This window comes from Oreochromis niloticus, linkage group LG17 (genome assembly GCF_001858045.2).
Source record: "Oreochromis niloticus isolate F11D_XX linkage group LG17, O_niloticus_UMD_NMBU, whole genome shotgun sequence".
Taxonomy (NCBI): domain Eukaryota; kingdom Metazoa; phylum Chordata; class Actinopteri; order Cichliformes; family Cichlidae; genus Oreochromis; species Oreochromis niloticus.
Window position 1 is genome coordinate 3,338,294 of NC_031981.2, and position 21,830 is coordinate 3,360,123.

Consider the following 21,830-nt stretch of genomic DNA (forward strand, 5'->3'; position numbering starts at 1 on the left):
GGCCAGCCTCACAACAAACCTTTTTTTATAATTCGACTTTTTCAGATGAAATGCACTATGCTCTGCATTATTCTTACAGGATGCTGGCCTACTTTTAGCGGCATGATTTCCAGAGGGTGTTGAGGGTTTTTTTTTCCCTTCAGTTGCATGGATCAAGTCACAGTGACAGACTGTGAGAGACACACATAACCAGAATATTCTGGAGGCCATCGTCTGTTTTATCTTGTCCCATTTCTGACAGTAAAGTTAAAGTAGAACACGATGCTTGCATAGCATCGGCCTAGCATTTTTAATAGTGCACCTACAATCTTCAAACATAAACTTATTGTTGAACTCGAGCATCCCTACCGCATCTGTCTTACTCTCTCGACTATCCAGCGAGAGCGTCTCAAGCCAAAAAGACACATTGAACCCACACACATATGGTAAACAGCTCTCCCTATTCAGCTGCTCACTCCAAAAAGGAAAATTTACCTTCACATGCTCTGCGCTACACATAATAAATCACTTTTTTGATGCTTGCTACATTCTGAGAAATATTTTGCACTGAAGTGTTGCGCTTTTCATTTTCGAGCCGCCTTCCGTCGGCCTCTCTCGTAAACATTCACTCTGCAGCTTCCTACATTTTCAAGAATTCCTGTTGACAGAAACCAGAGGACAAAGTTAGCATGTTGCTTTCTGCCCAGATTAGAGTGAGCAGAAACAGACCCAAAAGGAAGAGGAGGGCGGGGCCCATTCAAGTTCATTTATAGCTCCTTATCACACGTACATCTGCAGACGACTCTGCAAGGACAAAACAAAGAAGGGACAATCAATCCCAGAATGACGCCACAGTGCCCAACAGGAGTCCAAAGTCATTGTATGGGCTCAGTGAGCACTGTGTGCCATGACTTAAATGGTCATGACAACGTGCGAGTGTGTTCACAGCACACCACCGCCAACCGGTCACTGCAGATGGCCGCCCCTCCCTGAGCCTGGCTCTGCTGGATTCGTCTTTCTGTTAAAAGGGAGTTTTTCCGTCCCACTGTCACCATGTGAGTGCTCATAAGGGAGTTCTTTGATGGATGGGGTTTTCTCTGTATTATTTACAATATAAAGCACTTTAAGGTGACTCCTGTTCTGATTTAGCACTACAGAAATAAAACTGGATTTAATTCAATTGAATAAACTCTCACAGTTCTTTATTTCAAATTACATTTTTTATTTCATATTATATTTTTATGCTTTCATTAAGTGTAAAGAGACAATAGCACTTAGTATATTTTTATCTATAAAGCCCTACTGAAAAAGATCCCTTCTTCTTGGTGGAAATCTTCAACAGTTGCAAACACCTGTTGTGATTTGTGCTCTTCTAGTCCTGATGCCTTCATTTCAAGCACTTAGGACACATGTGTCAACTCCAGGCCTCGAGGGCCGGTGTCCTGCAGGTTTTAGATGTGTCCTTGATCCATTACAGCTGATTTAAATGGCTAAATGACCTCCTCAACATGTCTTGAAGTTCTAGAGAAGCCTGGTAATGAACTAATAATTTGGTTCAGGTGTGTTGACCCAGGTTGAAATCTAAAAATTGCAGGACACCGGCCCTTGAGGCCTGGAGTTCCTAACTTAGGACTACCATTTCCTGGATGACAGAGAACCTACAAACTCGAGGGACTTGAGAAGAAGAAGAAGAAAACGAAAAAAGAAAGAAAAGAAAATGGTCAGTCCTCAGCCTGTCATAGTATGGTAGAACTGGCTCTGAGCTGACAATCACTTCTGACAACTTTAAGGACAATTTATATTTTTAAGCAGTCTATGCCAATAATCACCATATTAGGTTTGTGCATTCTTTGGCCCTGATTCATGTTGTTATCTTATACAATATGTTAGAAATGCAGAGCTGTTCCACTGCTATGAAGTCATATGTAATTTGGCCCAAGTGAATCACTCCTTTCTGCAGCCGGCCTTAACTTCCTGCTTGTCTGGACCTTCCCGTTTTCATCGCCAAAGCCACAAATGACACATGCGGATTCACTGCTTCACTAGGGGATGCCAATAAATTTGGCTTAGATTTGAGGTCGGAGACTGAACTAACAGAACTAACAGCAGACCGGGCATTTTCTGTGCTTGAAGACAATTACGCAGCTGACGTGTTTTCAATAATGTGTGCTGGAAATGTAGTTGCTGTTGACCATCGGATGAGGCCGTACCTCTGATAACACACTGTGAAAATGAATTTCCGCAGACGGTTAATGTCCTGCTGGATGAAATGCGTTGACGCGTTACACCTTAATGTACCGCTGAACAAACACGGACTTCTTTTGATGAGTTCTTGTTTCAGTCATGGGTGAGGGATAAAACGGAAAGTCATGAGGTGCCTGTGCAGTATTTCAGCCTGTTAGTCTTTCTGAGTGTGACACATTAACAAAAGCATCCATTAAGTGGCCTTTAAATGACTGAATTTTCTCAAAGTTGGCATATCTCTCTGCAAGCAATCTCTCTGGAGCAAAATCAATGGATGCTGCCAACAACTTTTCAACTTTTTGATCTACATGATGTCAAAAAGATGGGGTGTCCTTGATGTAGCAGTTACACAAGGCCCGCCCCCACTGGCTGTTCAAACCTTCAGTTTGCTAGGGGCAGCCAATCAGAAGAAAGCTGGCTTAAGCAGGTGCCAAAACAGCGTTTAAAGAGTTTACTCTAACAGAATCAAAGAAACAAGTATATTGGGACACATGTATAAGGCAAACAGTCAGCTTTAAATTTTATGATTAAAAGTTTAAAACTGAAATTTCACATGCTTATCGGTACCCTGCTAATTACAAAATTAAGCCTTGGTGTGCCTGCAATGTCTCTTCAAAGCGTGATAACTGTTAATGAAGGCCCATCTAGGGTCAGAGTTCCCCGACATGATTATTTGTGCCGCGCTTATGTAACCACGAGCAGCGTGAACACTTAACATAGCTCGCTCAGTCTCTCGGCAGATAAGCCCCGGCGGCGACAGAGCAGCGGATCTGTGAAGCAGTCAGGAGGGAGAGGAAAGAGGCTTTAACTGGCTAATATAACTGAATGTGCCTAACAGGTGGCTTGAGTAAAGCCTTTGCAAAACAAAGTGAAGTTATCCACAGGTCCACATGAATCTTCAAGCACAGTGATGATCAACCTTAAAGAGGGAGAGGGGAGAGAAAAAAGAAGACAAAGTGGCTTTCTCTGCCCTCACATCTGTTGATTTTACTGGTTGCCTTGGATTGCCGCTGCAGACTGTGTTTGCTATTACTCAGCATTAGTAATTAAAGGGGGCGTCAGAGGGTGGGCAGGATGACTAAGTGAGGCCCCATGGTGAGAAATGAGCAAAAATGAAACAAAAGAATAAAGGAGACATTGTTTATTATTTAGTTATTCTTATTGCAGTCAGAAGGGGGCGAGGAGAGGGGGAGATTAAGTATTTTTTGGAATTAATCTAGTGAATGAGATTTGATAAACAACTCTTTAAATTCATTAGTTGCTCATTTCTACTTATAAACTGTGTTTATTGTTTGTTTGTTTTTATGTGCCAGTATGGCATGTGAGTTCATACTGCCTATCTACATATCTTTCATTAGTTATTACATAACTAAATCATATGTTTGTAATAAACATGACGCTAGACGACATTTTTACTAGTTGAGCTTCACTTCTTCCACCCCGCTTTCCCTTCTGTGACCAACACCAAACAGTTGCACGCATATTTTTTTTAGCTAACATCTCATGCTCTACTTTATGTTTCTGTATTATCATTATTATTGTTATTATGTCTGTATGGGAAAATAAGATCAAGCGGGGAACATGTTCCAGTATGTCATCGTGTCTGCTATTCCTAATAGCGTGTGATTGGCCGCACTGGTCGCGAGCTCAGAAGAGGGAGGGGCGTGAACCTTTCGTCGCGCGCTTATATGTGCGCGTGTGCTCCTCCGTGGGTTCAGGGAGAAACGCTCGAGCAGAGGAGAGAAGCGAGCAGTGACAGACGAACGGCACTACAGACGTGGACGGTACTCTCAGAACCTGCTACATCTACTGACTACTTACTGAAGCAGCAGCCAGTGTGTGGTGGTGATTCAGCGGACTTAGTCGGACAGTTTTATTCCAGAGAGGGAGTGAGAAAGTTTGGAGAAATGCACTCAGTGTACCTGGTCAGCCTGCTGTTTATCTTCAGCACCCTGCATGTTAACCAGCTGACGGAGGGCTGCTCGTGCGCTCTCACGCACCCGCAAGACGCCTTCTGCAACTCCGACATAGGTGGGTAACCCCGATTTTTTTTCCCCTCTCATACTCCTGAAAATTAGTGTGACTTTATTCTAACCGCTGCACTGAGGTCAGATGTTTAAATAAACGCTTTGCTTGTCACAGGAGCGTGAAAAAACTGGTTCGTTCCAGTCCTTTCTGGGTTTTAGCATGCGTATCTCTCACTGTGAATTGGATATTTTTAATAAACAATGTAGTTTTCGGTCAGTGCGGGATGCTGATTAAAATGAGAGAGCTTAAAATGTCCCAAACTGATGAAGACGCTTGAGGACCCGAGTTTAAGAAGCACCTGATTCAGGTCACCTCGTGGTCCCACCTGTTTAAATCGGAGCGAGTGCAGAGTTCTCTTCCAGCATCAGCCTTGATGATCCTTAGCAGGCTTCCCCACACAGATGATTGAATGTTGTTGCTCTGTGTGTGTCTGTGTGTCAGAAAACTGTTTGACTTTTAATTCACTTCAAATATTCCGCTTTTGCTCCGGACACAAATGTCTGCGCATTCTTCCCAAAGCTGTGCTCTGGTGGGAGGATGGGTGGGTGAGGGGGAATGTGCTTTGATTGGTGTGAATTGGAACCAGTTGAAAACCCACAGTGAGTTTACATGTTTCAAATGCTGTTTATTTATCTGCACGCTGGTATTTCTGTGTTGAGCGGCTCAGTACGCCCGGCCTCGGGTTGATAAAGCAGCAGTGGAGGGTCGAGGTGTACATGGCTTGTTTTACTGGACTGGGTGTGCTTTCTCTGACTGCCCAGAATAATATGAACTTAGGACCTGGCTTAGCCAGGAACGCCGGTCCAACCTGACCTCTGTGGTTGGATAACACCAGTAAAGACCTGAGGATCATTTGATCTCCGCTGTAGGGAGAGAAGGCTGAAGTGTTTCAGATCGGACAGAAAGGCGGTTTTTATTGCGTAGGAGGAGCACAGACTCGCATTTGGATTTCTGACTGGAGCCGATATTTTGTTTTAATCTCGTTTGACCTGAAAATGTGGGAACCGTCATGAGGCACTCTAAAACCCTTAACCCGAGCTCAAACAATAATGTCTCAGTTTAGACCAAGCGCGCGTACACACACACACACACACACACACACACTGCAGCCACGTGTGTAAGCCCACGTGTTTGCCCTAACACCTACTGTCAGCTAATTCACATAAACACACTCTGACATCATTGTTAATGATCTTGTACTTGCTGCTAGTAACCAGTAGAGGCTGAAAGCCATTATAGAGAATATTAGTTACTGATGCCTTAAAATCTTAATGAAATATGAGACTTCTTCATGTTAAATACACACACAGAATCATAATTTACTGCACAAATGTTTCCCATTATTCTAAAAGGTAAAGCAGACTTCCTAAAAGTGCCTTTTTGACTGTGTTTAGATGTCTGCGGCCAAAGCTTTTGTATGAATTAAACAAAGAAGACATTATTTTTTCAACTTTAGAATTATAGTTGAGTCTTTGGACATAACCAGGCTGGCTCGTTCCTCCTTTTTTCATAGTCTTTATGTTAAGTTAAGCTAAGCGAACTAACTTGAAGGTAGTGAACATAAACTGTAGATAAAAGATGGACACAGCTTATTGGTCTGAATTCAGTAATACACCTGTAATGCCAAGTGTACCACGTCATCAGTGTGATTTTCTTTTTGAACACACACCCCACCCCAACCTGAAAAAATAAATGCACAATATATTTTTAAGCAATAAATAGCATAAAAAGCTGTATGTAACAAATATGATATAAACTAAAACTCATATCCAAATTAATATACATGTGTATTTGTAATTTTGTCAGATTTAATAAACTATCCATTATAAATTTTTAATTTTATTTTTTGGCAATTATTTGATGGTTCATGCTTTAAAGGGTTAAGTGCCTTGAACTTTAATTCTCTCCAGTAGCCAGCAGGCGGCGACTCCTCTGACTATTAAACTCTTATAAAACATCCAACTCTGTAGAGGTTTACTGGGGGGTCTATGGTCCCCATTAGCGTCTCAGAGGAGGATTTGGTTTAGGGTGAGCCTAGAGCCATCACATCAAGTTTCAAAACATCAAGGTAGCAACGGCTAAATCGCTAAGCTTGAAGCTTTAGCTATGTTCATCTTCATTGTACAGCATTGTATTCATACCGGCACAAAGCTAGTGGTGTCAGCTAACTCTGAAAGTAAATGTTCCCGTTGAAATGCTCTGTTAACCTGTCAGGCATATGGATCGACATCAGTAAACAATAATAAAGCTCATGTTTCCAGAATCCAGCAGCTCTCATAAACCTGCTTTTCTCTCCTCGATTGACATCCTGTTCAATTCATATATTTTTATTACCCCTTGGCAGCAAGAAAAAAACATCACATCGAGGACATGGTGTAACTTTAAAAATGCCATTTCATTTGCAGTTTCCTTTTTCCAGTCTCAAAGTGTCATAATCGCTCCGCAAGACTTTGCTTTTCCTAAGGCTTTGCCAGACTTGTGAAAAGGAGGCTTCTCTTTGCTCAGATTCTGAGGACAGAACCAGCGTGCCTCTGTAGGTGGAAGTCACTTCATTTAGCTCTGACGTGGGCAGCAACTCACAATGATGGTTTGGTGAATCCTCTGCAGCGTCTTAGAGGAGGAGGAGGTGGTGCAGGTTTAGCCTGTCATACTTTAGAGGATCCCACTGTTTATAAGAGGAGATAACAGAAACTGTGACATTACAGCCCCAAAATGGCTGTTTCTCTTTGGTGGGGACTGATCACAGAGCTGTGGGTGTGTCTTCAGCCAAGTGACCCTGTTTGACAAACGCTCAAGCGATGCCTTTCACAGTCCTTCAGATCTTTTGGATAGCTTGTGGTGTTGGCACCCCATGAGACTTGCAGTGTAGAATCTGGGACTGACTTCAATGGGGGCCAGCGATCAGTTGTGAGCCCCACAAATCCCATTTCCAAGGCCCTGGGCTTAGCTTGGGGTGTGCTTTGAATGCTTGTGGTTTGCTTGCGCACCTCCAGTCCCTCGATGAGAAACGCTTCAGAAACACTAAAAGGTCACATGGTCAGAATATTCTGGGTCAAGTGTAGCCTCCCAGCATGTGTAATTACCAAATCATGGACAACTTAACTGTATAACTGGTGTAGAGATCGTTTTATTGTTGTTGTTTTAGCTGAATGTCTATTTTTTTTTTCTTTTTCCTGTCACCTTAAACTGAAACCTGCTTTCCTGCTTTCTTCGCTGGACTCGGAGACGTGGAAAACAACATGGCATAGGGTTGAAATGCTCATTTGACAGGAGAGAAGGGCTGTAATTCTCAACGTCAACATCAAAGGCAACAAGCCTGTATCTTCCAAATTTAAGACCATCAGTGGAGTTCAAAGCATTTTCCCTCTCGGTTTCTTGGCCCTGACCCACAATCACCCGCAGGCACTCCACTGGATGAATCACAATTAAGTTAAAGGGGTTGAAAATTAGGTTATTGCAGAATGTCTCCTTTTTACTTGACAAATCTAAAACTGTGACATACAATACATGAATGTGCTGCAGTTTCCTGTCTGTGTTGGACTTTATTCTGTGGTCATGTGATAGAAAGGCCCAAAATTTACTGGCTACTGTTAGAGTAGGCAGAGTTGTAGATGGTTGTTTTTTGTTGTCCCCCCCCCCCGGTACATCCCTGAGCACTGGGCAATGACCTGGCTGCTGCCTTATGCAAAGACCTTGTTGGCCTCTACTAGGCAGCTGGGTTAAAGCAGCCCATTCACAAGGAGGAAATGTGCAGCACTTGTTTTTCCAAAGGTCTGGGAGTAAGCTTTGACCCTGAAATTCAATATTGCTTCGTAATGCCGCTCATTCCCAAAGTGCTTGGAGGTGACAGGAGCAAACTTTTACATGCTTGCGCTGTAAACCGGGTTAGAAGCTGAGGATTAGCGTGATATGTGTTTATGCTCGGTTTGGGATTGGGGATCAGGCCATTGAAAGAATGGATCCTGCCCCACTGTGGATGTTTGCTATCCATAGAGGAGCTTAGGGAAACAAGCAAAGCATAGTGGGTTTAGAGTGATGCATGGCATTGGGCTTTGTTACCTCCTCCTCCTATTAATGAGTTATGTAGCATTCAGGTAAATAGCTACTCCCTTTAGCAGCCTCTGCTCCCTCCCCCCACCGCTTCATTATGTAAGCTTGGATCAGATTTTCATAGTTTTCCTCAAGTGAGTTAAAATTCGAGGACATGTCAAAGAGTCTGGATTCCATACAAGCTTGGGATGTTCGTCCCCTGAGCCAGGCGTATCGAATGTTCAGCCCGCCCTTCCCTTTTAATGACCACACAGCCACCCAGAGGTTAACTGTTCCAAAACAAGAGGCCAATACAGGGGTAACGCACAATGGTACAACACTCATACATGAAAACACAATGAAGAATACCAAAAACCTGTCATTTATTCAGCTTCAGTATGTTTATTGAATATTAGCGAACTTGAAAGAATAGTAATAAGTACTGTTTGATCTATACTGACCTCTAACTGTCAGTGTTACCAAGATGTACGCAACACTTGCAGTCTAACAGGTAAAAAGGTGAAAGGCAGCTGGTGATTTGAGTGAGTAACAGCAAGTCGGTGAGTGGCAAAGATAAAAAGCAAGAAGAGGCAAATGCAAAGCAGGTGCAAAGGTAGTACGATGCACAGATAGCAACCAGTGTTGGGTTGTGGCTGCCTTTCCCAGAGCTTTCTCAGCATACTCCCTAATTTAGATACAAGGTTTCATTGTAGAGCACGATGCTGTGTTTTAGATACTTTGGCCAAAGTGTGCAAAAGGGTACCAATTTTAACTCGGGCAACTAGCATTTTTGAGGTCTGCTAGCGTGACGGCAACATTTAAACGAGTAGTTGGTTCAAGGTTCCCATCGCTCGATCCCGCAGGAGCCTCTAATGAAGGGAAATCAACTTTCTAATTTGATGAATAAGAAGTTGAATTCACAGGCTGTTAAATGGATTTTTGTTTTCATGCACTGCACTTTGCTTTGTCTGGCATTACCAGCTGTGTGTTGGTATTCACTTAGCTTAAATATTAGCTAGAAGCTTGATAACTGACATTACAGTTGGGTACTTTTTAAGAAGTCTGCTACGTTTGAGCACATTTAAGCCAAATTTAAAGACTGTTAGGTTCTTATGTTTGATTTGGCAGAAATCGACCATCATGGTATGAGAGTGATAGGAAAGAAAAACCCCTGTGCTTCATAAGCTTCCTTTCCATTTGGCATGTGAGCGAGCGCTGCATGCTCTCTGCTCCAGTGTTTTTCACCTGACACAAAGCTCTGCAACCAGGATTCGGTTTCAGTGTTTATTTTTGAGCGTGGTAGTGTGTCGTCCTGAGAATTCCTCTTCCTCCTACTCGCCTCCTCAAGCTTGGACAACTTTCTGCATACCAAAATCGGCGTCACGCGCCCCGTGCCTTGCTTTCCTCCTCTCCCTCACACATCCACAGACACACACAAACGACTAGCCTTATTCTTGCCATGCTTGCAGTTTGCCACATTGTACGTAGGCTGGCTAAATGTTTAACTAAATTACACGCTCACCTTAAGACTTAGCATTTGCATCCATGCTTGTGTAATCGCCTGCTTCAGGCAAGAGAGTGAGGTTTTTTTTTCAGGTTATTTCCTGGTTACCTCTCTCATGACAAAAAGACTCCCACTCTTGAAAATGTGTGTGTCAGGTCTTCAGCAGAAGATGAATCCCTGTGCGTCACAAGGAAAGTGTTCTGAGGGGAGGTAGTGGCGGAAGAGTGTGGCGGTTATAGCCTGTTTTGAATAACAATAGGTTGGTGAACTACTTGAGGTCAACTTTCTTTCCATTTTGGGCCTAGCCTACTGCTTTTGTTGCACAAAGAGATTCATTTCTTCTTCTCATGAGGGTGCTTCCAGATCAAAATAGTCTTGATACATATTTTAGTTATACTAGCAGTTGCAGTGACAACCACAGGGAAAGACTCCTCTTCCTCACTCGTCACTGACAGTTCCAATAGCAAGAACACTGCATAAGCCCGGGTTAGGTTTCGCTAACCTAAACTTGACATGACAGACATGGCTATGGTGTAATAGTTAATATATTTAGCTCACAAGATGGAGTGAACCTTCAACCAGGTAAATAAATAAATAAATTTTTGTAACAAAACTAGTACACTTTATTTTACTTGGTTTAGTTCAAAACTTGTTAAAGCCATACATTGTTTTTTCAATCATTATCACTAGGTTACCTAGCTTCCACTCATTAACAGTTGAAACGTAATTTTGTCATTTTAAAAACTGTAATTTTGTAAATTATGCGCTTTATTTGAATATAACTTCAGGTTTTATTGAACCTGGTGATGATCCCCACAAACTAATAAGAAAAGTGTTTTACTAAAATAATAGCTTTGATAAACTAAATGTTTTTATACAAATTAATTTTATTTTTCAATCAGATGATCGCCTCCTGCTGGCCATTAAAAGAATACACATTTAAGGCTGGAAGTGCTGTTGACTTCCTTTTTTAGACCTGGAAGCCAGGCTAGGTTAGCTAGCGTAGTTTGCTAACTTTGAGTCGATCTAAAACACTAAAAGAAGTTTAGAAGGTACCACTTAGTATACCTGTAGTTTCCAGATGAACCAGGGTAATGTGAGAAATGGGTTTAAATAAACACTTTTATAATGAAGACTATTTGATGTGAGCTGGCAACTCTGCAGTCATACGATAATATAACTGCTGAATGCAGAGGAGGTCACGAGGTCAATTCGAGGAAATGACACAAATCCTCTGTCTTTGGTGCTTCACACTTATTATCACAGGCCAATTAGTGGCCTTCGTCTAAAGAAAAACGAAGGGGTCCTATCTGGATGTACTTCAGCTAAATCAGCTGACCTGTGACTCTTCAAACATAAACATTTGTTAGTCGTGAGGGTTGGTTTTGAGGCCGGGGCAGAGAAGGAAACTGCGTTTTCGGGTGGCATTTGAAAATAATGGTGGCAGTGTACTGGACTGAGGCAAAAGTATCCAGTTATATCTGCACATTCCTGGGTAATTGTGCTCCTGTGCTGTTGTAATTGCAGCTGCAGACGTCTGTCAGACAGCATTTAGATACATTTAGCAGAGGTTGATCACATAGCAGCGCTCCTGAGTTCATATAGAGCGAGCTGACAGGTTAATGGATCGAATGCTGTGCACCAAGTTACTGCAAAAGAAAGTAGAAGGGAGACAGGGGCTCTGAACAGTGTGTTAATCTGGAAGGACTGACCCGTGTTTTTAATTAATTTATGAGTTAATGTGATTTAATCTTTATTTTATTTATTTGGTGATGTTAACAGTGACAGTTAACAAAATGCCACCACATGAGTTCTGCAGTTTTGCTGCACAGTGACACTAAAAGTGAGGCTTTCTACTACAGAAGACTGAAATGAATGACAAGTAACACAAAATCTGTTTGAGGCTCCTGGATGGCTGCATTGCTCAATCTACTGCTTCAAAATAGGATTTGGTGTGTTGCATAAATAAAGTCTCGGTTCAAATCGGGGACCGTATGACTAAAATAAATCTGTGGTCACCACGTTTGGGTGGCCATGCTGTAATAGCTTCCTATTTGGCTTGTAGTTTTATGCCCAATTTCCTTTTGCCTTTTAGCAGGACAGCTAGACAAACAGAAACCCAACAGAAGATGCCACATGCCTCATTTCTTTCTCCCCCCTTTCTGGGGAATGTGAAACCCCAAAGAATCTGGGAAGGAAATTCCACAGGGAGAAGATAACAAACATAGTCAGTGTTAGTTGTGTCTGTGGCTGTTGGGCTTTGGGCAGCAGGTGAACTTCAGAGCGGGACTGAAAGCTCATGCAGGGCCCGCAGCTCGAGGTAGGCGCTGAAGCAGCAGCTCAAATGATCACTCATTTTGTACACTCCCAGTTCCTGGCCTTTCATAATAAGCCCCCTTACTCCAACACAAGTGAAAGCAAACAAATCAAACTCGCCGCTAAGCATTTTCACCTCGCCAACATTTACATGAGGGTCCTGTACTCTGATCAGATCGTTGTCAAGCTGTACTCCCAAAGATGGGACCCTGTTTTTGTTTGGAGTCACACTTTTTTCCTGATTCTGTAAAGATTTAGTATTCAGATTGTCAAAAGTTAATAACAGTGAACATGAATGTTTTTTTTCCAATCCCACACTAGAGTAGTTATTTGCAGACATCCATGCCTTTCAGACTCTTTTCCTTCCATTTCTGTATCAAACTTATTGTTTCCTGTAGTGATTTTTCTCTATTGGCTTTCTCAGCAAATGGCACCAATGCAGAAGATTGGATAAATGATTAACTGTGGTGCCAACCTGGTCTTGAAACGACATGTAACAGAAGCAATGTGTTTATTTGCTTGGAAAGTTGTATGCTAAAAGGAATGCACCTGCGTCCTCTCTTCACAGTGATTCGAGCTAAAGTGGTGGGCAAGAAGCTGCTGAGAGATGGACCGTTTGGAACCATGCGCTACACTGTCAAGCAAATGAAGGTGAGAACAAACATCATCTGCTTAATCCGATGCTGTTTCCCTGAGTTAAATACAAAGCTACAGTAACCAAAATCCTTTTACGGCAAGTTTCAGTTTAATTCCTGTGCTTGTGCAATAACACGACGAAGAAGAGATTTCCAGGACACGTAGCATACGACCAAAAGTTGCGAAACAGCTAATCTTGCTTTTGTTTACATTTCAAAAACAGGATCAAATAACATGTTATATAAATAACAGAGTAGTTTAACAATATCAAAGGTTTTTTTGTTTTTTTCCCGCTATAGTATAGCTGACTATACTACAGCGCCATATTTAACTCAAAGTCATATTAGCAACTGACTGGACATTTGCAGAAATGGCTGGTTGTTTCCAGTTCTTCTGCTAAACTAAGCTAATTACAAACTATCTCAATATTCTAAAATATTCTCTATATAAGATTGATATCTATACATTTTTCTTTAGCTCCCACGAACAGAGAAAAATAATTTTGCTATTATTAGCTTTTCCCCAGTATTGTCACTTATTTAAGGTTTTTGTTTTGTTTTTAATCGGATGTAAATAAATTGTGAAATTTCTGCATCTTTTCAACTGAAGACCATTCTTTGCTCTCATTTTTAAGTATAACTGACTACAAATCATGGATTATTATTCTTACATAACGCTGCATATTTCTGACAGATGCTGACATCAGCCTGCTGCTCAGATAGAAGCCAGGCTGGAGGATTAGCAGGCTTACGGGCATTACAGCTCAACCAAACTCCTCGCTCTGAGTGTAAATATTTCAGTAGAGTCATGCGATGCATCAGTAAAATCCCAGTTTGTAACAAAAACATCAAGTGGCCTGTTGATGGCGAAGCATAGCAGGTGTCACTCTGGGATTATCCTCAGGAATAAGACGTGGCCTTTGAGCCTCTTGGTTTATTTATTTGTATTTCAGTCTGCTGGTTTCTACTGAAAAAAGCGCTTTGCTCTAATAACTATTCCTTCCAAATTTCAACAGATCCTATGAGACTTGTGCCTTTGGCTTTCCCAAAGTGCCACAGTTTCTGGCTTAAGTAACGGTTTGTTCTGCTTTTCTGGGAACGCCGCATCTAAACAGGGATTTCCTGTTGTTCCCAGACAAATAAATTACACTGCCAGGGGAAGAAAAATCCAGAAAGTTCTCAGAGCAAACATTCACTTCGGGCTCTACATGACTGAGCTGAATGGAAGGACTGGATTTTAGCAGTGACCTTGCCAAAACACCATCAAAGTGAAAGCATATTACACAACGTAGCTATGTTATCTATGATTAGGTTGAGGGCAGAGCCAAATACTCCTTCTCCCCTGAGGCGCTCCTTAAGAAATGTCATCTGATAAAGCCAGTGTGCTGTTTCCATTCCTCATTATTTATATGTGGAGGTTGAGGAAGAGAGTGCCATGGCGCAGAAACATTACACTTGCCTATTTTTAAAGAGTATGGGGGTGTAATTCCATGTTTGATTCTTGTGTCTTACAGATGTACAAAGGATTTGAAAAAGTCCAGCATGTGCAGCACATTTACACAGACGCCTCGGAGAGTTTGTGCGGTGTGAAGTTTGACATCAACAAGTACCAGTACCTGATCACAGGTGAGCCGTGTTTTTGAGCGTTGCTCTGATCGACTGATTTTTACTCAGGCTCCTGAAATAGTCAACGTTAAGTGTGAGAAACCTTCTCAAAGCTAGGCTATGCAACTTTTACAGAAATCTGTGCTAAGGGGAAAAATGTCACCATAATCAAATTATATAAAGGAAAAAAAATCTTGAACTCTAAGGTATATCCAGCTTTGCTCGATGGCTGTCTGCTCCTCACAGAGTAATTTTTAGTGCAGAGTTTAATGGAAGTGGAACAAGCAACGATTAAGTTTTGGCTAAAATTCGTTTTCTGTTAAAAAGTATTCTGGAGTGGCTGCTCCACTCTGTGTGTAGGGGGAGGGGCTCAGAGTCACGTCTTCGTGAGCACATTAATTGGTGCATTCCAAAGACTCCTCCTCCAAGTTGAATCTTCACAGCTAAGTGCCAAAGCTTTACCCCGAGTGTAACTGACACTTAATTCTGAGTTTAAGTCTCAGCCATCAAACATCAAACAGGCCTTTGAAAGGGTATGGAGGTGGGATAAGAGCTGGCCACAAAGTTCCTTTTCCAAAATATCCTCATTGTGAAGGTCTTTGATTGTCCAAAATAACTGTTTTTATTTGATTTTACTGCCTTTGGTTTCTTGTGATAAATGGCTTCAGGTAATCATTTGTGATAGCACCATGGAAAGTTGTAACTGACCACTTGTGGTCTGTTTCGTAATAACTTAGTGACTGCCTGTATGTGACAAGCTCAGGGGACGTGTGACCGTTAGCAACACTCTTTCTGAATATATCCTTTTTTGAGCTTGTGGCATGATAAAATCCTCCAAACTGAATCCATTTTATCACCAAATGGGTGCTGAAAACATTCAGAGGCCTTCCAGCCAGCATCACTGCAAGATCCCCCCCCAACACACACACACTTCTCCTCCCCAAGGATTTCTTGGTTTGTGCTGTCACACAAAGTTTCCCACTAATTACAACCTACTGCTTGCCACCGTGCAAGGTGGCAAAGGAATGGCCCTCTTAAAACTCATTTCCCTTAGCTGCACAGTCTAGAAACTGCAGTTTTGTTTTGTTTTTTCCTCTCACACAACTCGTAATTAGCAGCCAGCAGGAAGCGACTGGCATTTTCCAGCAGAAGCACTTTATGAGTTGCTATTTCTAACAGAGGTGCAGTTTACTTTGGACCCTGCTGTGCTTGGTGTATATAACTGTCGCTAAGTCCCGACCTGTAAATACTCTAACTACACCACACAGTGCAAGCCAACGAGCTGGCGTTGCTGGGCAGTGATTGCTATGTTTACCCAGTCCGGGTGCGAGGGGACATCAGTGTCTTTCGCTCCTTTCAGGGCATCTATAGAAAGAACTCCATATGATTAGGATTGTATTAAGAGCAATTTAAACACACCGAGGCCTGCAGGGTGAGCTGCAAAAATCTCTTTTGATCAAGCATGAGGGCGCCGACCCCGATTAGTATTTTAGGCGCATGTTGCACACTTGGCACCATGTAATAAACCCGCAAGCGACTCCAGTAATCCCAGTGCAAGGATGCAGGCCGAGTGGGAGGTGCACTGGGGGTCGAAGATGCACATATTTGTGAGCTGTCAGATTCCCATGTGGTGACAACACTGATGACATCGAAATGTTCCCAAGCACATGCAGTGTGTCATTGTGCACCTGTCTCAGGAGTCCGTAAGGTGCAAATGGTCCAGCACTAAAAATAGATGTCTGCTGACATTTGGATATCCAGAAATGGAGGTGCTGGTTTAATATGGGCTTACTGTATGATATTGTCTTACCATGGGCAAACAAGTTGGACTGGTTGAGTGATGGGACTACAGTATCCAGTGTTACACTGGGACAATTATGAAATAATAAAGTGGCATGCATGCATCGTGACCTGAGTCGGGATTAATGTGTGGGTCTTTACACATTAATCAAGTACAGATGCTTTTATTGGGCAGCAGAGAGAGCAAAGTAAATACAGTTATAAGGCTCCTTAAGGCCTTGGAAAATATTTGAATTTCTGTGAATTAGGTCGATAATATCGGTCTGTTGGTTGGTCCAAAGCCAAAGATTCAGTTTGTCGTGTGTGTCTGGCAAAGAAAAATGCCAAATCCTCACAACTGTTTGTATGACTCCAGAGTCTGTTTTGAAGACTAAGGGGTACTTAAAAATCGTTTTGTACAGAGGGGAGAACACAATCTAAGAGTGACATCCAAATATCCTGTGCTTCCACAGGACGAGTCTACGACGGCAAGGTTTACACGGGGCTGTGCAACCTGAACGAGCGGTGGGAGCGCCTCTCGCTGGCACAGAAGAAAGGCATCAACCATCGCTACCAGCTGGGCTGCAACTGCAGGGTGAGTGTCAACAGGCAACCTTTGCCCCAACAAGGATATGATAGATGAGGGAACACGAGGCTCAAGAGGAGCTTACTGCAGCTCATTTTTCCAAAAGCAACTAAATGTTATCCTGCTGGATGACCACTTATAAAGTTGATTAATATAACAGGATTTAAGCAGTACAGGAGGAAGGATGTGTATACTTAGTTATGGTGGCTCTGTGTGAAGAATCAAATCAATTAATCATTAATTCTACTGCAAGCCATTGAACGGATATTATTTTTTATCAAGACTGAAATATGAGCTCCTTTTTAAGTGTCTAATTCCCACTATTATCCATCACGGATGTTTAGCTGGGATAGAAATGGAGAAAAAAACAAGTTTTACTACTGTCACTGGGAATTAAGTAACAGGTCTGGAATCAGCTCAAGTCTCCCATTTCATGTGACTCACACATGTAGCTTGCTGCTGCGCAGCTGCCGAAACGCCTCATAAACATCCTACTGTACAGCGGCGCCGCGGACATCTGCTAACGCGCTGGGCCCCTATCAGTATAAGTGGATTAGCAGGGAGACCTGTTTGTTCCAAATACGGGCCAGAGCAAGTAAACTGTGCTCAGATTGTACGTGGCAGCAGCCCAGAGGCATCCGAAGAAGGCAATCAATCAGCTGAGGCTTTACGGTGACGGCCCTTAAGCGCAAAGACGACACAGAAATCACTGCACTGTTTTATTACTCTCTACAGATCATTAGAAGCACTCGAACTGGGAAGTTATGTCAGACATCTCTGAGCCACGGAAGATAAACTTTCTTGGCCTGAGTAACAAAAGCAGCCAAAAATGGCAAACGTGGCCTTTAATGCACTAATTGAATTTGCTGCTGAATTCATATCCAGATAAGTGTGATGACTCAGTTACGCAGCGCCCCGGGTAGTTATGTGAATCTTCCTGTCACTTCAGGCTGTATATTCATCTGTGAAGCTGCTTTTTGTGTGAGCACCTGGAGCGGTGACGCACGAAAGGCTAACATCGAACTGAATCCTCAAGAAAGTACAAAAACCGCTTGCTGCTTCAGGAAGACGTCAACGTTCCGTTGCACAAAGCAGCACGTGCCAGAGTAGACTTACTGGGTTTGTGCTTAGTTATTTAGAGAGCTGTCATTTTTTCCCCAGTCCTATCAGATCAATAAATCTGCTGCAGTAAATGCATGAAAGCAAACGCTGAAAGGCAGTAGAGCAAAGATGCATGTTTTGCTTGTTTCAACAAGCGTGTATTTCACGTCAAGTGTCTTTGAAAATCCAAGCTATTTTTCTTAGCACTCATTAAGCTAATTCTACTTTGAACCTTAAATAAACCTAAATACTGTAAACTCGAAGTACTTCAGGAATTGAGAAAATGCAATCGATAAATTGTTTAAGTATTCAGGGAACGTCTTTCTTATTGCCAAAATCTGCTTATTTGTCTTTTTGCTACGCTAAGTAGGAAGCCAGATCCAAGCTCAACTAGTGTTACCATTTTCTGCCATTTTCAACCTCTTCTTGCAAAGCTAATAAGTGCTAAGCTAATTAGCGTTATGGTATGATATTCAGTTATAATATAAAAAGTAGCGCTGTCAGCGTTAATCTGGTTAAAATGACCTAACTCCATAACCACATTAACGCGGCAAATCTCCGTTAGCGAGTTAACGCTGATGGCCCCGTGTGTGAGGCTGCATGGCAGTAACGCGTTGACGTGCTAACCGTGCAAAGGCGTTGACGCCATGCAGCCCCACACACGGGGCGATCCGCGTTAACTCGCTAACGGAGATTTGCCGCGTTAATGTGGTTATGGAGTTAGGTCATTTTAACCAGATTAACGCTGACAGCACTAATAAAAAGCTGTTATAACTAAATATCATGTATGTTCTAGCAAAAGGTCAAATCATGGGATAGTGCTCGTCAGGCTTCATCTCGGGTTTTTCTTCTGTTTTTGTAGATTAAGCCCTGCCACTACCTGCCCTGCTTCGTGACCTCCAAGAACGAGTGCTTATGGACGGACATGCTGTCCCACTTCGGTTATCCCGGCTACCAGTCCCGACACTACGCCTGCATCCAGCAGAAGGAGGGCTACTGCAGCTGGTACCGAGGCATGACCACCCGTGATAAAACCACCATCAATGCCACTGACCCCTGAACCCAAACGCCCTCTGACTGAAACTCGCTGCCGCCTCCCAAACTCCGTCCCATCCCTGGTCACATTTAGAGTATTACAGGACTCTTCAAGCTCACCTGCCTGGGTGATAGCCCCCTTTTAAAGGGGTAATAATCTATTACAGTGCCTGTTTGTAGCACTTCTGATAGAAAATAATACCCCCCACCCTCCCTTTTTTTTTTTGTACAGCTTGTCCTGTAGCTCCTTTTCCCTTGTACTACAAACACCATCCTTTGCACCAAGTTGACATCGGTGACAAAGACAGAAAGGGCCAATAAAAAGTGTAAGACCTCGCTCCACCTACTGAGAGCTTCTGAAAAGATTTAATCACTCATAAGTATTATTTACAGCATCAGTAGCATTGGCTTTAATTAGCAACCTGCAGTTTAGCTAGTGTCAGGATCATTTGAACAAGGAGAAGTCTCTAAAGCAAAAGCCAGGAGGTGTCAGGCGAAGTATACTACGAAGATGATCCTTTGTAAATTTGCTGAGTAAAGCTAGCTTGTTGCTATCAATACACCGAACATGGCCGAAACAGCGCCAACATATTATATATGTTAAAGATACACATCTATTTTGGCTTCAAACCCCTTTGTGAAATGGACAATGTTTCACAGTGAAGTATTCATCGGTTATGTTCAGTTTGAACTGTAACACACGTCTTTTTAATGGTAGTAAGTCTGCTTCCTGTTTTTAAAGCGACTGTTGCGCGCTGCTTCACAAATGCTAAAAGTAACACAGTGCCAGCGCGGGGAAGCGCCCGATTTCTTGCAGAGATGGTGATATTTTATTTGTTGCTGTATATAAAATAAGCTACAGAAATCAACTCATTTGAAACCTCTATTACATTTATTTATATGTTTATTGGATTATAATATGTGGTATATGTGCGTAAAAGAAAAACAGGCCAAATAATATCATGAACTCACTGCAGTGTATTAAATGAAGCACCAGCATCAGCAAATTCAATATTATGGTACTTTTTTTTTTTTTTTTTTTTTGGGTTGTTTTGGCTTCATTATAGTCCCCCACCCCCCACCCCCCAAGCTGGTACTCGTTACCAATCCAATAAAATTAAAATTATAACAGAGGTTTCAGAGAAGGACATATTTTGTAAGTGTATATTCAATCTTTTGTATTTAACTATTTGAGATGAACATTATATATAAATGAAAGTAACAATATATTGTCACTAAATTCATTCTTGTTCGCCTGTTCCCGTCTGGGGTTTTCTCTTATTTTTACTTCCCTTCATTCCATTCCAATAACAGACACAGACTGGCCTCACAAAGAGGAAGAGCCCCTTCGTAATTTATGCTAAAACTGATATTACTCTTACATGTTTGTGCTAATTATGCATCTATTTTTGGCAGTCATTTAGCCTAGCTTATGGTAGCTTAAAGCAGGATACTGTAAACTACCTGGCATAGCATACTAGAGAGGAAGGACAAACTATGGTGTTTTAAAATTCATTCAAACACTGTGTATGTTTCATATGTTGAGATGGCGTGAGTTATGCTAGTTATGCTATTTCCAGACTATGTGAAGCCAGGCTAACTAGGTTGTGTTTCATTTATGGTCCATTTCTATGTCACTTTTTTATCCCTTTAATTTCTACAAAATTCTATATTTTCTCTTGTTTTTTGTTCTCTTTTGTTTTGTTTTTTTAAACAGCATTTTGAGCTAAGGTTAGCCGGGAGGATAAAATGATCAGTACCATTATAACGTTTTCTCTTTTTTTTTTTTTTTTTTTTTTTTTTTAACTGAATTTATTAGCAGTATTTAGTTTATCGTTCTTCACCTTCATACATAATGATGAGGCTCTTCCTCCAGCTGTGGTATTTCTGTGTCATTATTTCTGTGGTTCATGTTTATGTAAATATACTATCTGCTTAACACAGAAATCAGTCAAAAGGAAAAAAAATCCAATCAAGGAAGCTGTGTACAGTCTGTGTGTAAACACTGATTTATGAATTATGTGGGTTGGGGATATTTCCTTGTTGGGGTTGTAGAAATGTTTGACTTAATTTCTGTGTTTTATATTTTTATAATAAAGACTTACTGAAAAATGCTCCACAGGAGGTCTTTGGTGATTTTTGTGCACATCCGTGACAGTGACCCCACCACCCCCACACACACACACACACACCCTCCCTGTGTCCCGTTGAAATGAAGAATAATATCTGCGAGGCACTCACCATCTGTGTGTGGTTGGGATAAAAAGTTTGTTCATTCAGGGGGAATTTCTCAGGGCCGAGGGAGCGGTACAGCTTAATCATCTGAGAAAACTGCAAGCAGAAATAAACAAGACAGGAAGACGTCATTATTCAAGAAGGACGGCAAACAGAAACTTCTATAAGATTCATGCGTGTTAACGACTTTTAGGAGCAGAGAATATGGATCGTCTGAAACTCCAGTTTTTTTATCTGTTTATAAAATGTGGCCTGGTACAGTTAGACCCACCTGTTAGTGTGAGGGTTTCATCACCTGTTCTTCCAAAATCAATAATCCATTTGCTTACACCCCGAGGTAATTCTTTCTTGGAGTTATTTATTCTCGAGGTGCTGGAATTTCCTTTCCGATAGATTTATGTCTTCAGACCTGCTTCGGTTCAATGTTTTAAACGTGTTGCATTCAGCAGTTGGTTAACATATACAGCATGATAGGTGCATTACTGGTGATCAACCACCTCATTTTTTAACGTGTGCTTTGTAAAATGGGTAACAGAACTGTAAATATGTAGTGAAGAATGGCACATTTAACAAAACTGCGCTGCATATTTCCTGCTTTAAACCTAAATTTATGACCTCTTTCAAAGCCAAGCATCTACATACTTTTCACTGCAGTTTTGTAGCTTCTCTCAGCACCGTGACTAAAAACACGTGGTGGCGGAGGCCGCCCGCTCTGCTGGCTGGCTCCAATCACAGGTGTTGCAGCTCCATTTAA

The 21,830-nt window shown here is 41.9% G+C and overlaps 2 protein-coding genes across 3 annotated transcripts in view; one reads left to right on the plus strand and one right to left on the minus strand.

The window, feature by feature from the left end:
* Window positions 1–21,830, minus strand: part of syn3 (synapsin III) — a 129,486-nt gene that overhangs the window by 46,120 nt on the left and 61,536 nt on the right. For both annotated transcript variants that reach the window (XM_005451810.4, XM_019346992.2), the window contains exon 6: window positions 21,083–21,172. In XM_005451810.4, the coding sequence (XP_005451867.1) occupies window positions 21,083–21,172 (90 nt within the window). The remainder of the gene's footprint in view (window positions 1–21,082; window positions 21,173–21,830) is intronic.
* LOC100696712 (metalloproteinase inhibitor 3) lies at window positions 3,915–20,960 on the plus strand. The gene is made up of 5 exons (XM_003445045.5): window positions 3,915–4,254; window positions 12,669–12,751; window positions 14,250–14,361; window positions 16,593–16,714; window positions 18,669–20,960. The coding sequence occupies exons 1-5, from the start codon at window positions 4,131–4,133 to the stop codon at window positions 18,864–18,866; spliced, it is 639 nt and encodes a 212-aa protein (XP_003445093.3). The 5' UTR covers window positions 3,915–4,130; the 3' UTR covers window positions 18,867–20,960.

Excerpts from the sequence above, each read along its gene's own strand:
- LOC100696712 (XM_003445045.5), top strand. The coding sequence starts at position 4,131 with ATGCACTCAGTGTACCTGGTCAGCCTGCTGTTTATCTTCAGCACCCTG. Across the intron at positions 12,752-14,249 it reads ACACTGTCAAGCAAATGAAG|ATGTACAAAGGATTTGAAAA; the intron begins GTGAGAACAAAC and ends TGTGTCTTACAG. Across the intron at positions 14,362-16,592 it reads GTACCAGTACCTGATCACAG|GACGAGTCTACGACGGCAAG; the intron begins GTGAGCCGTGTT and ends GTGCTTCCACAG.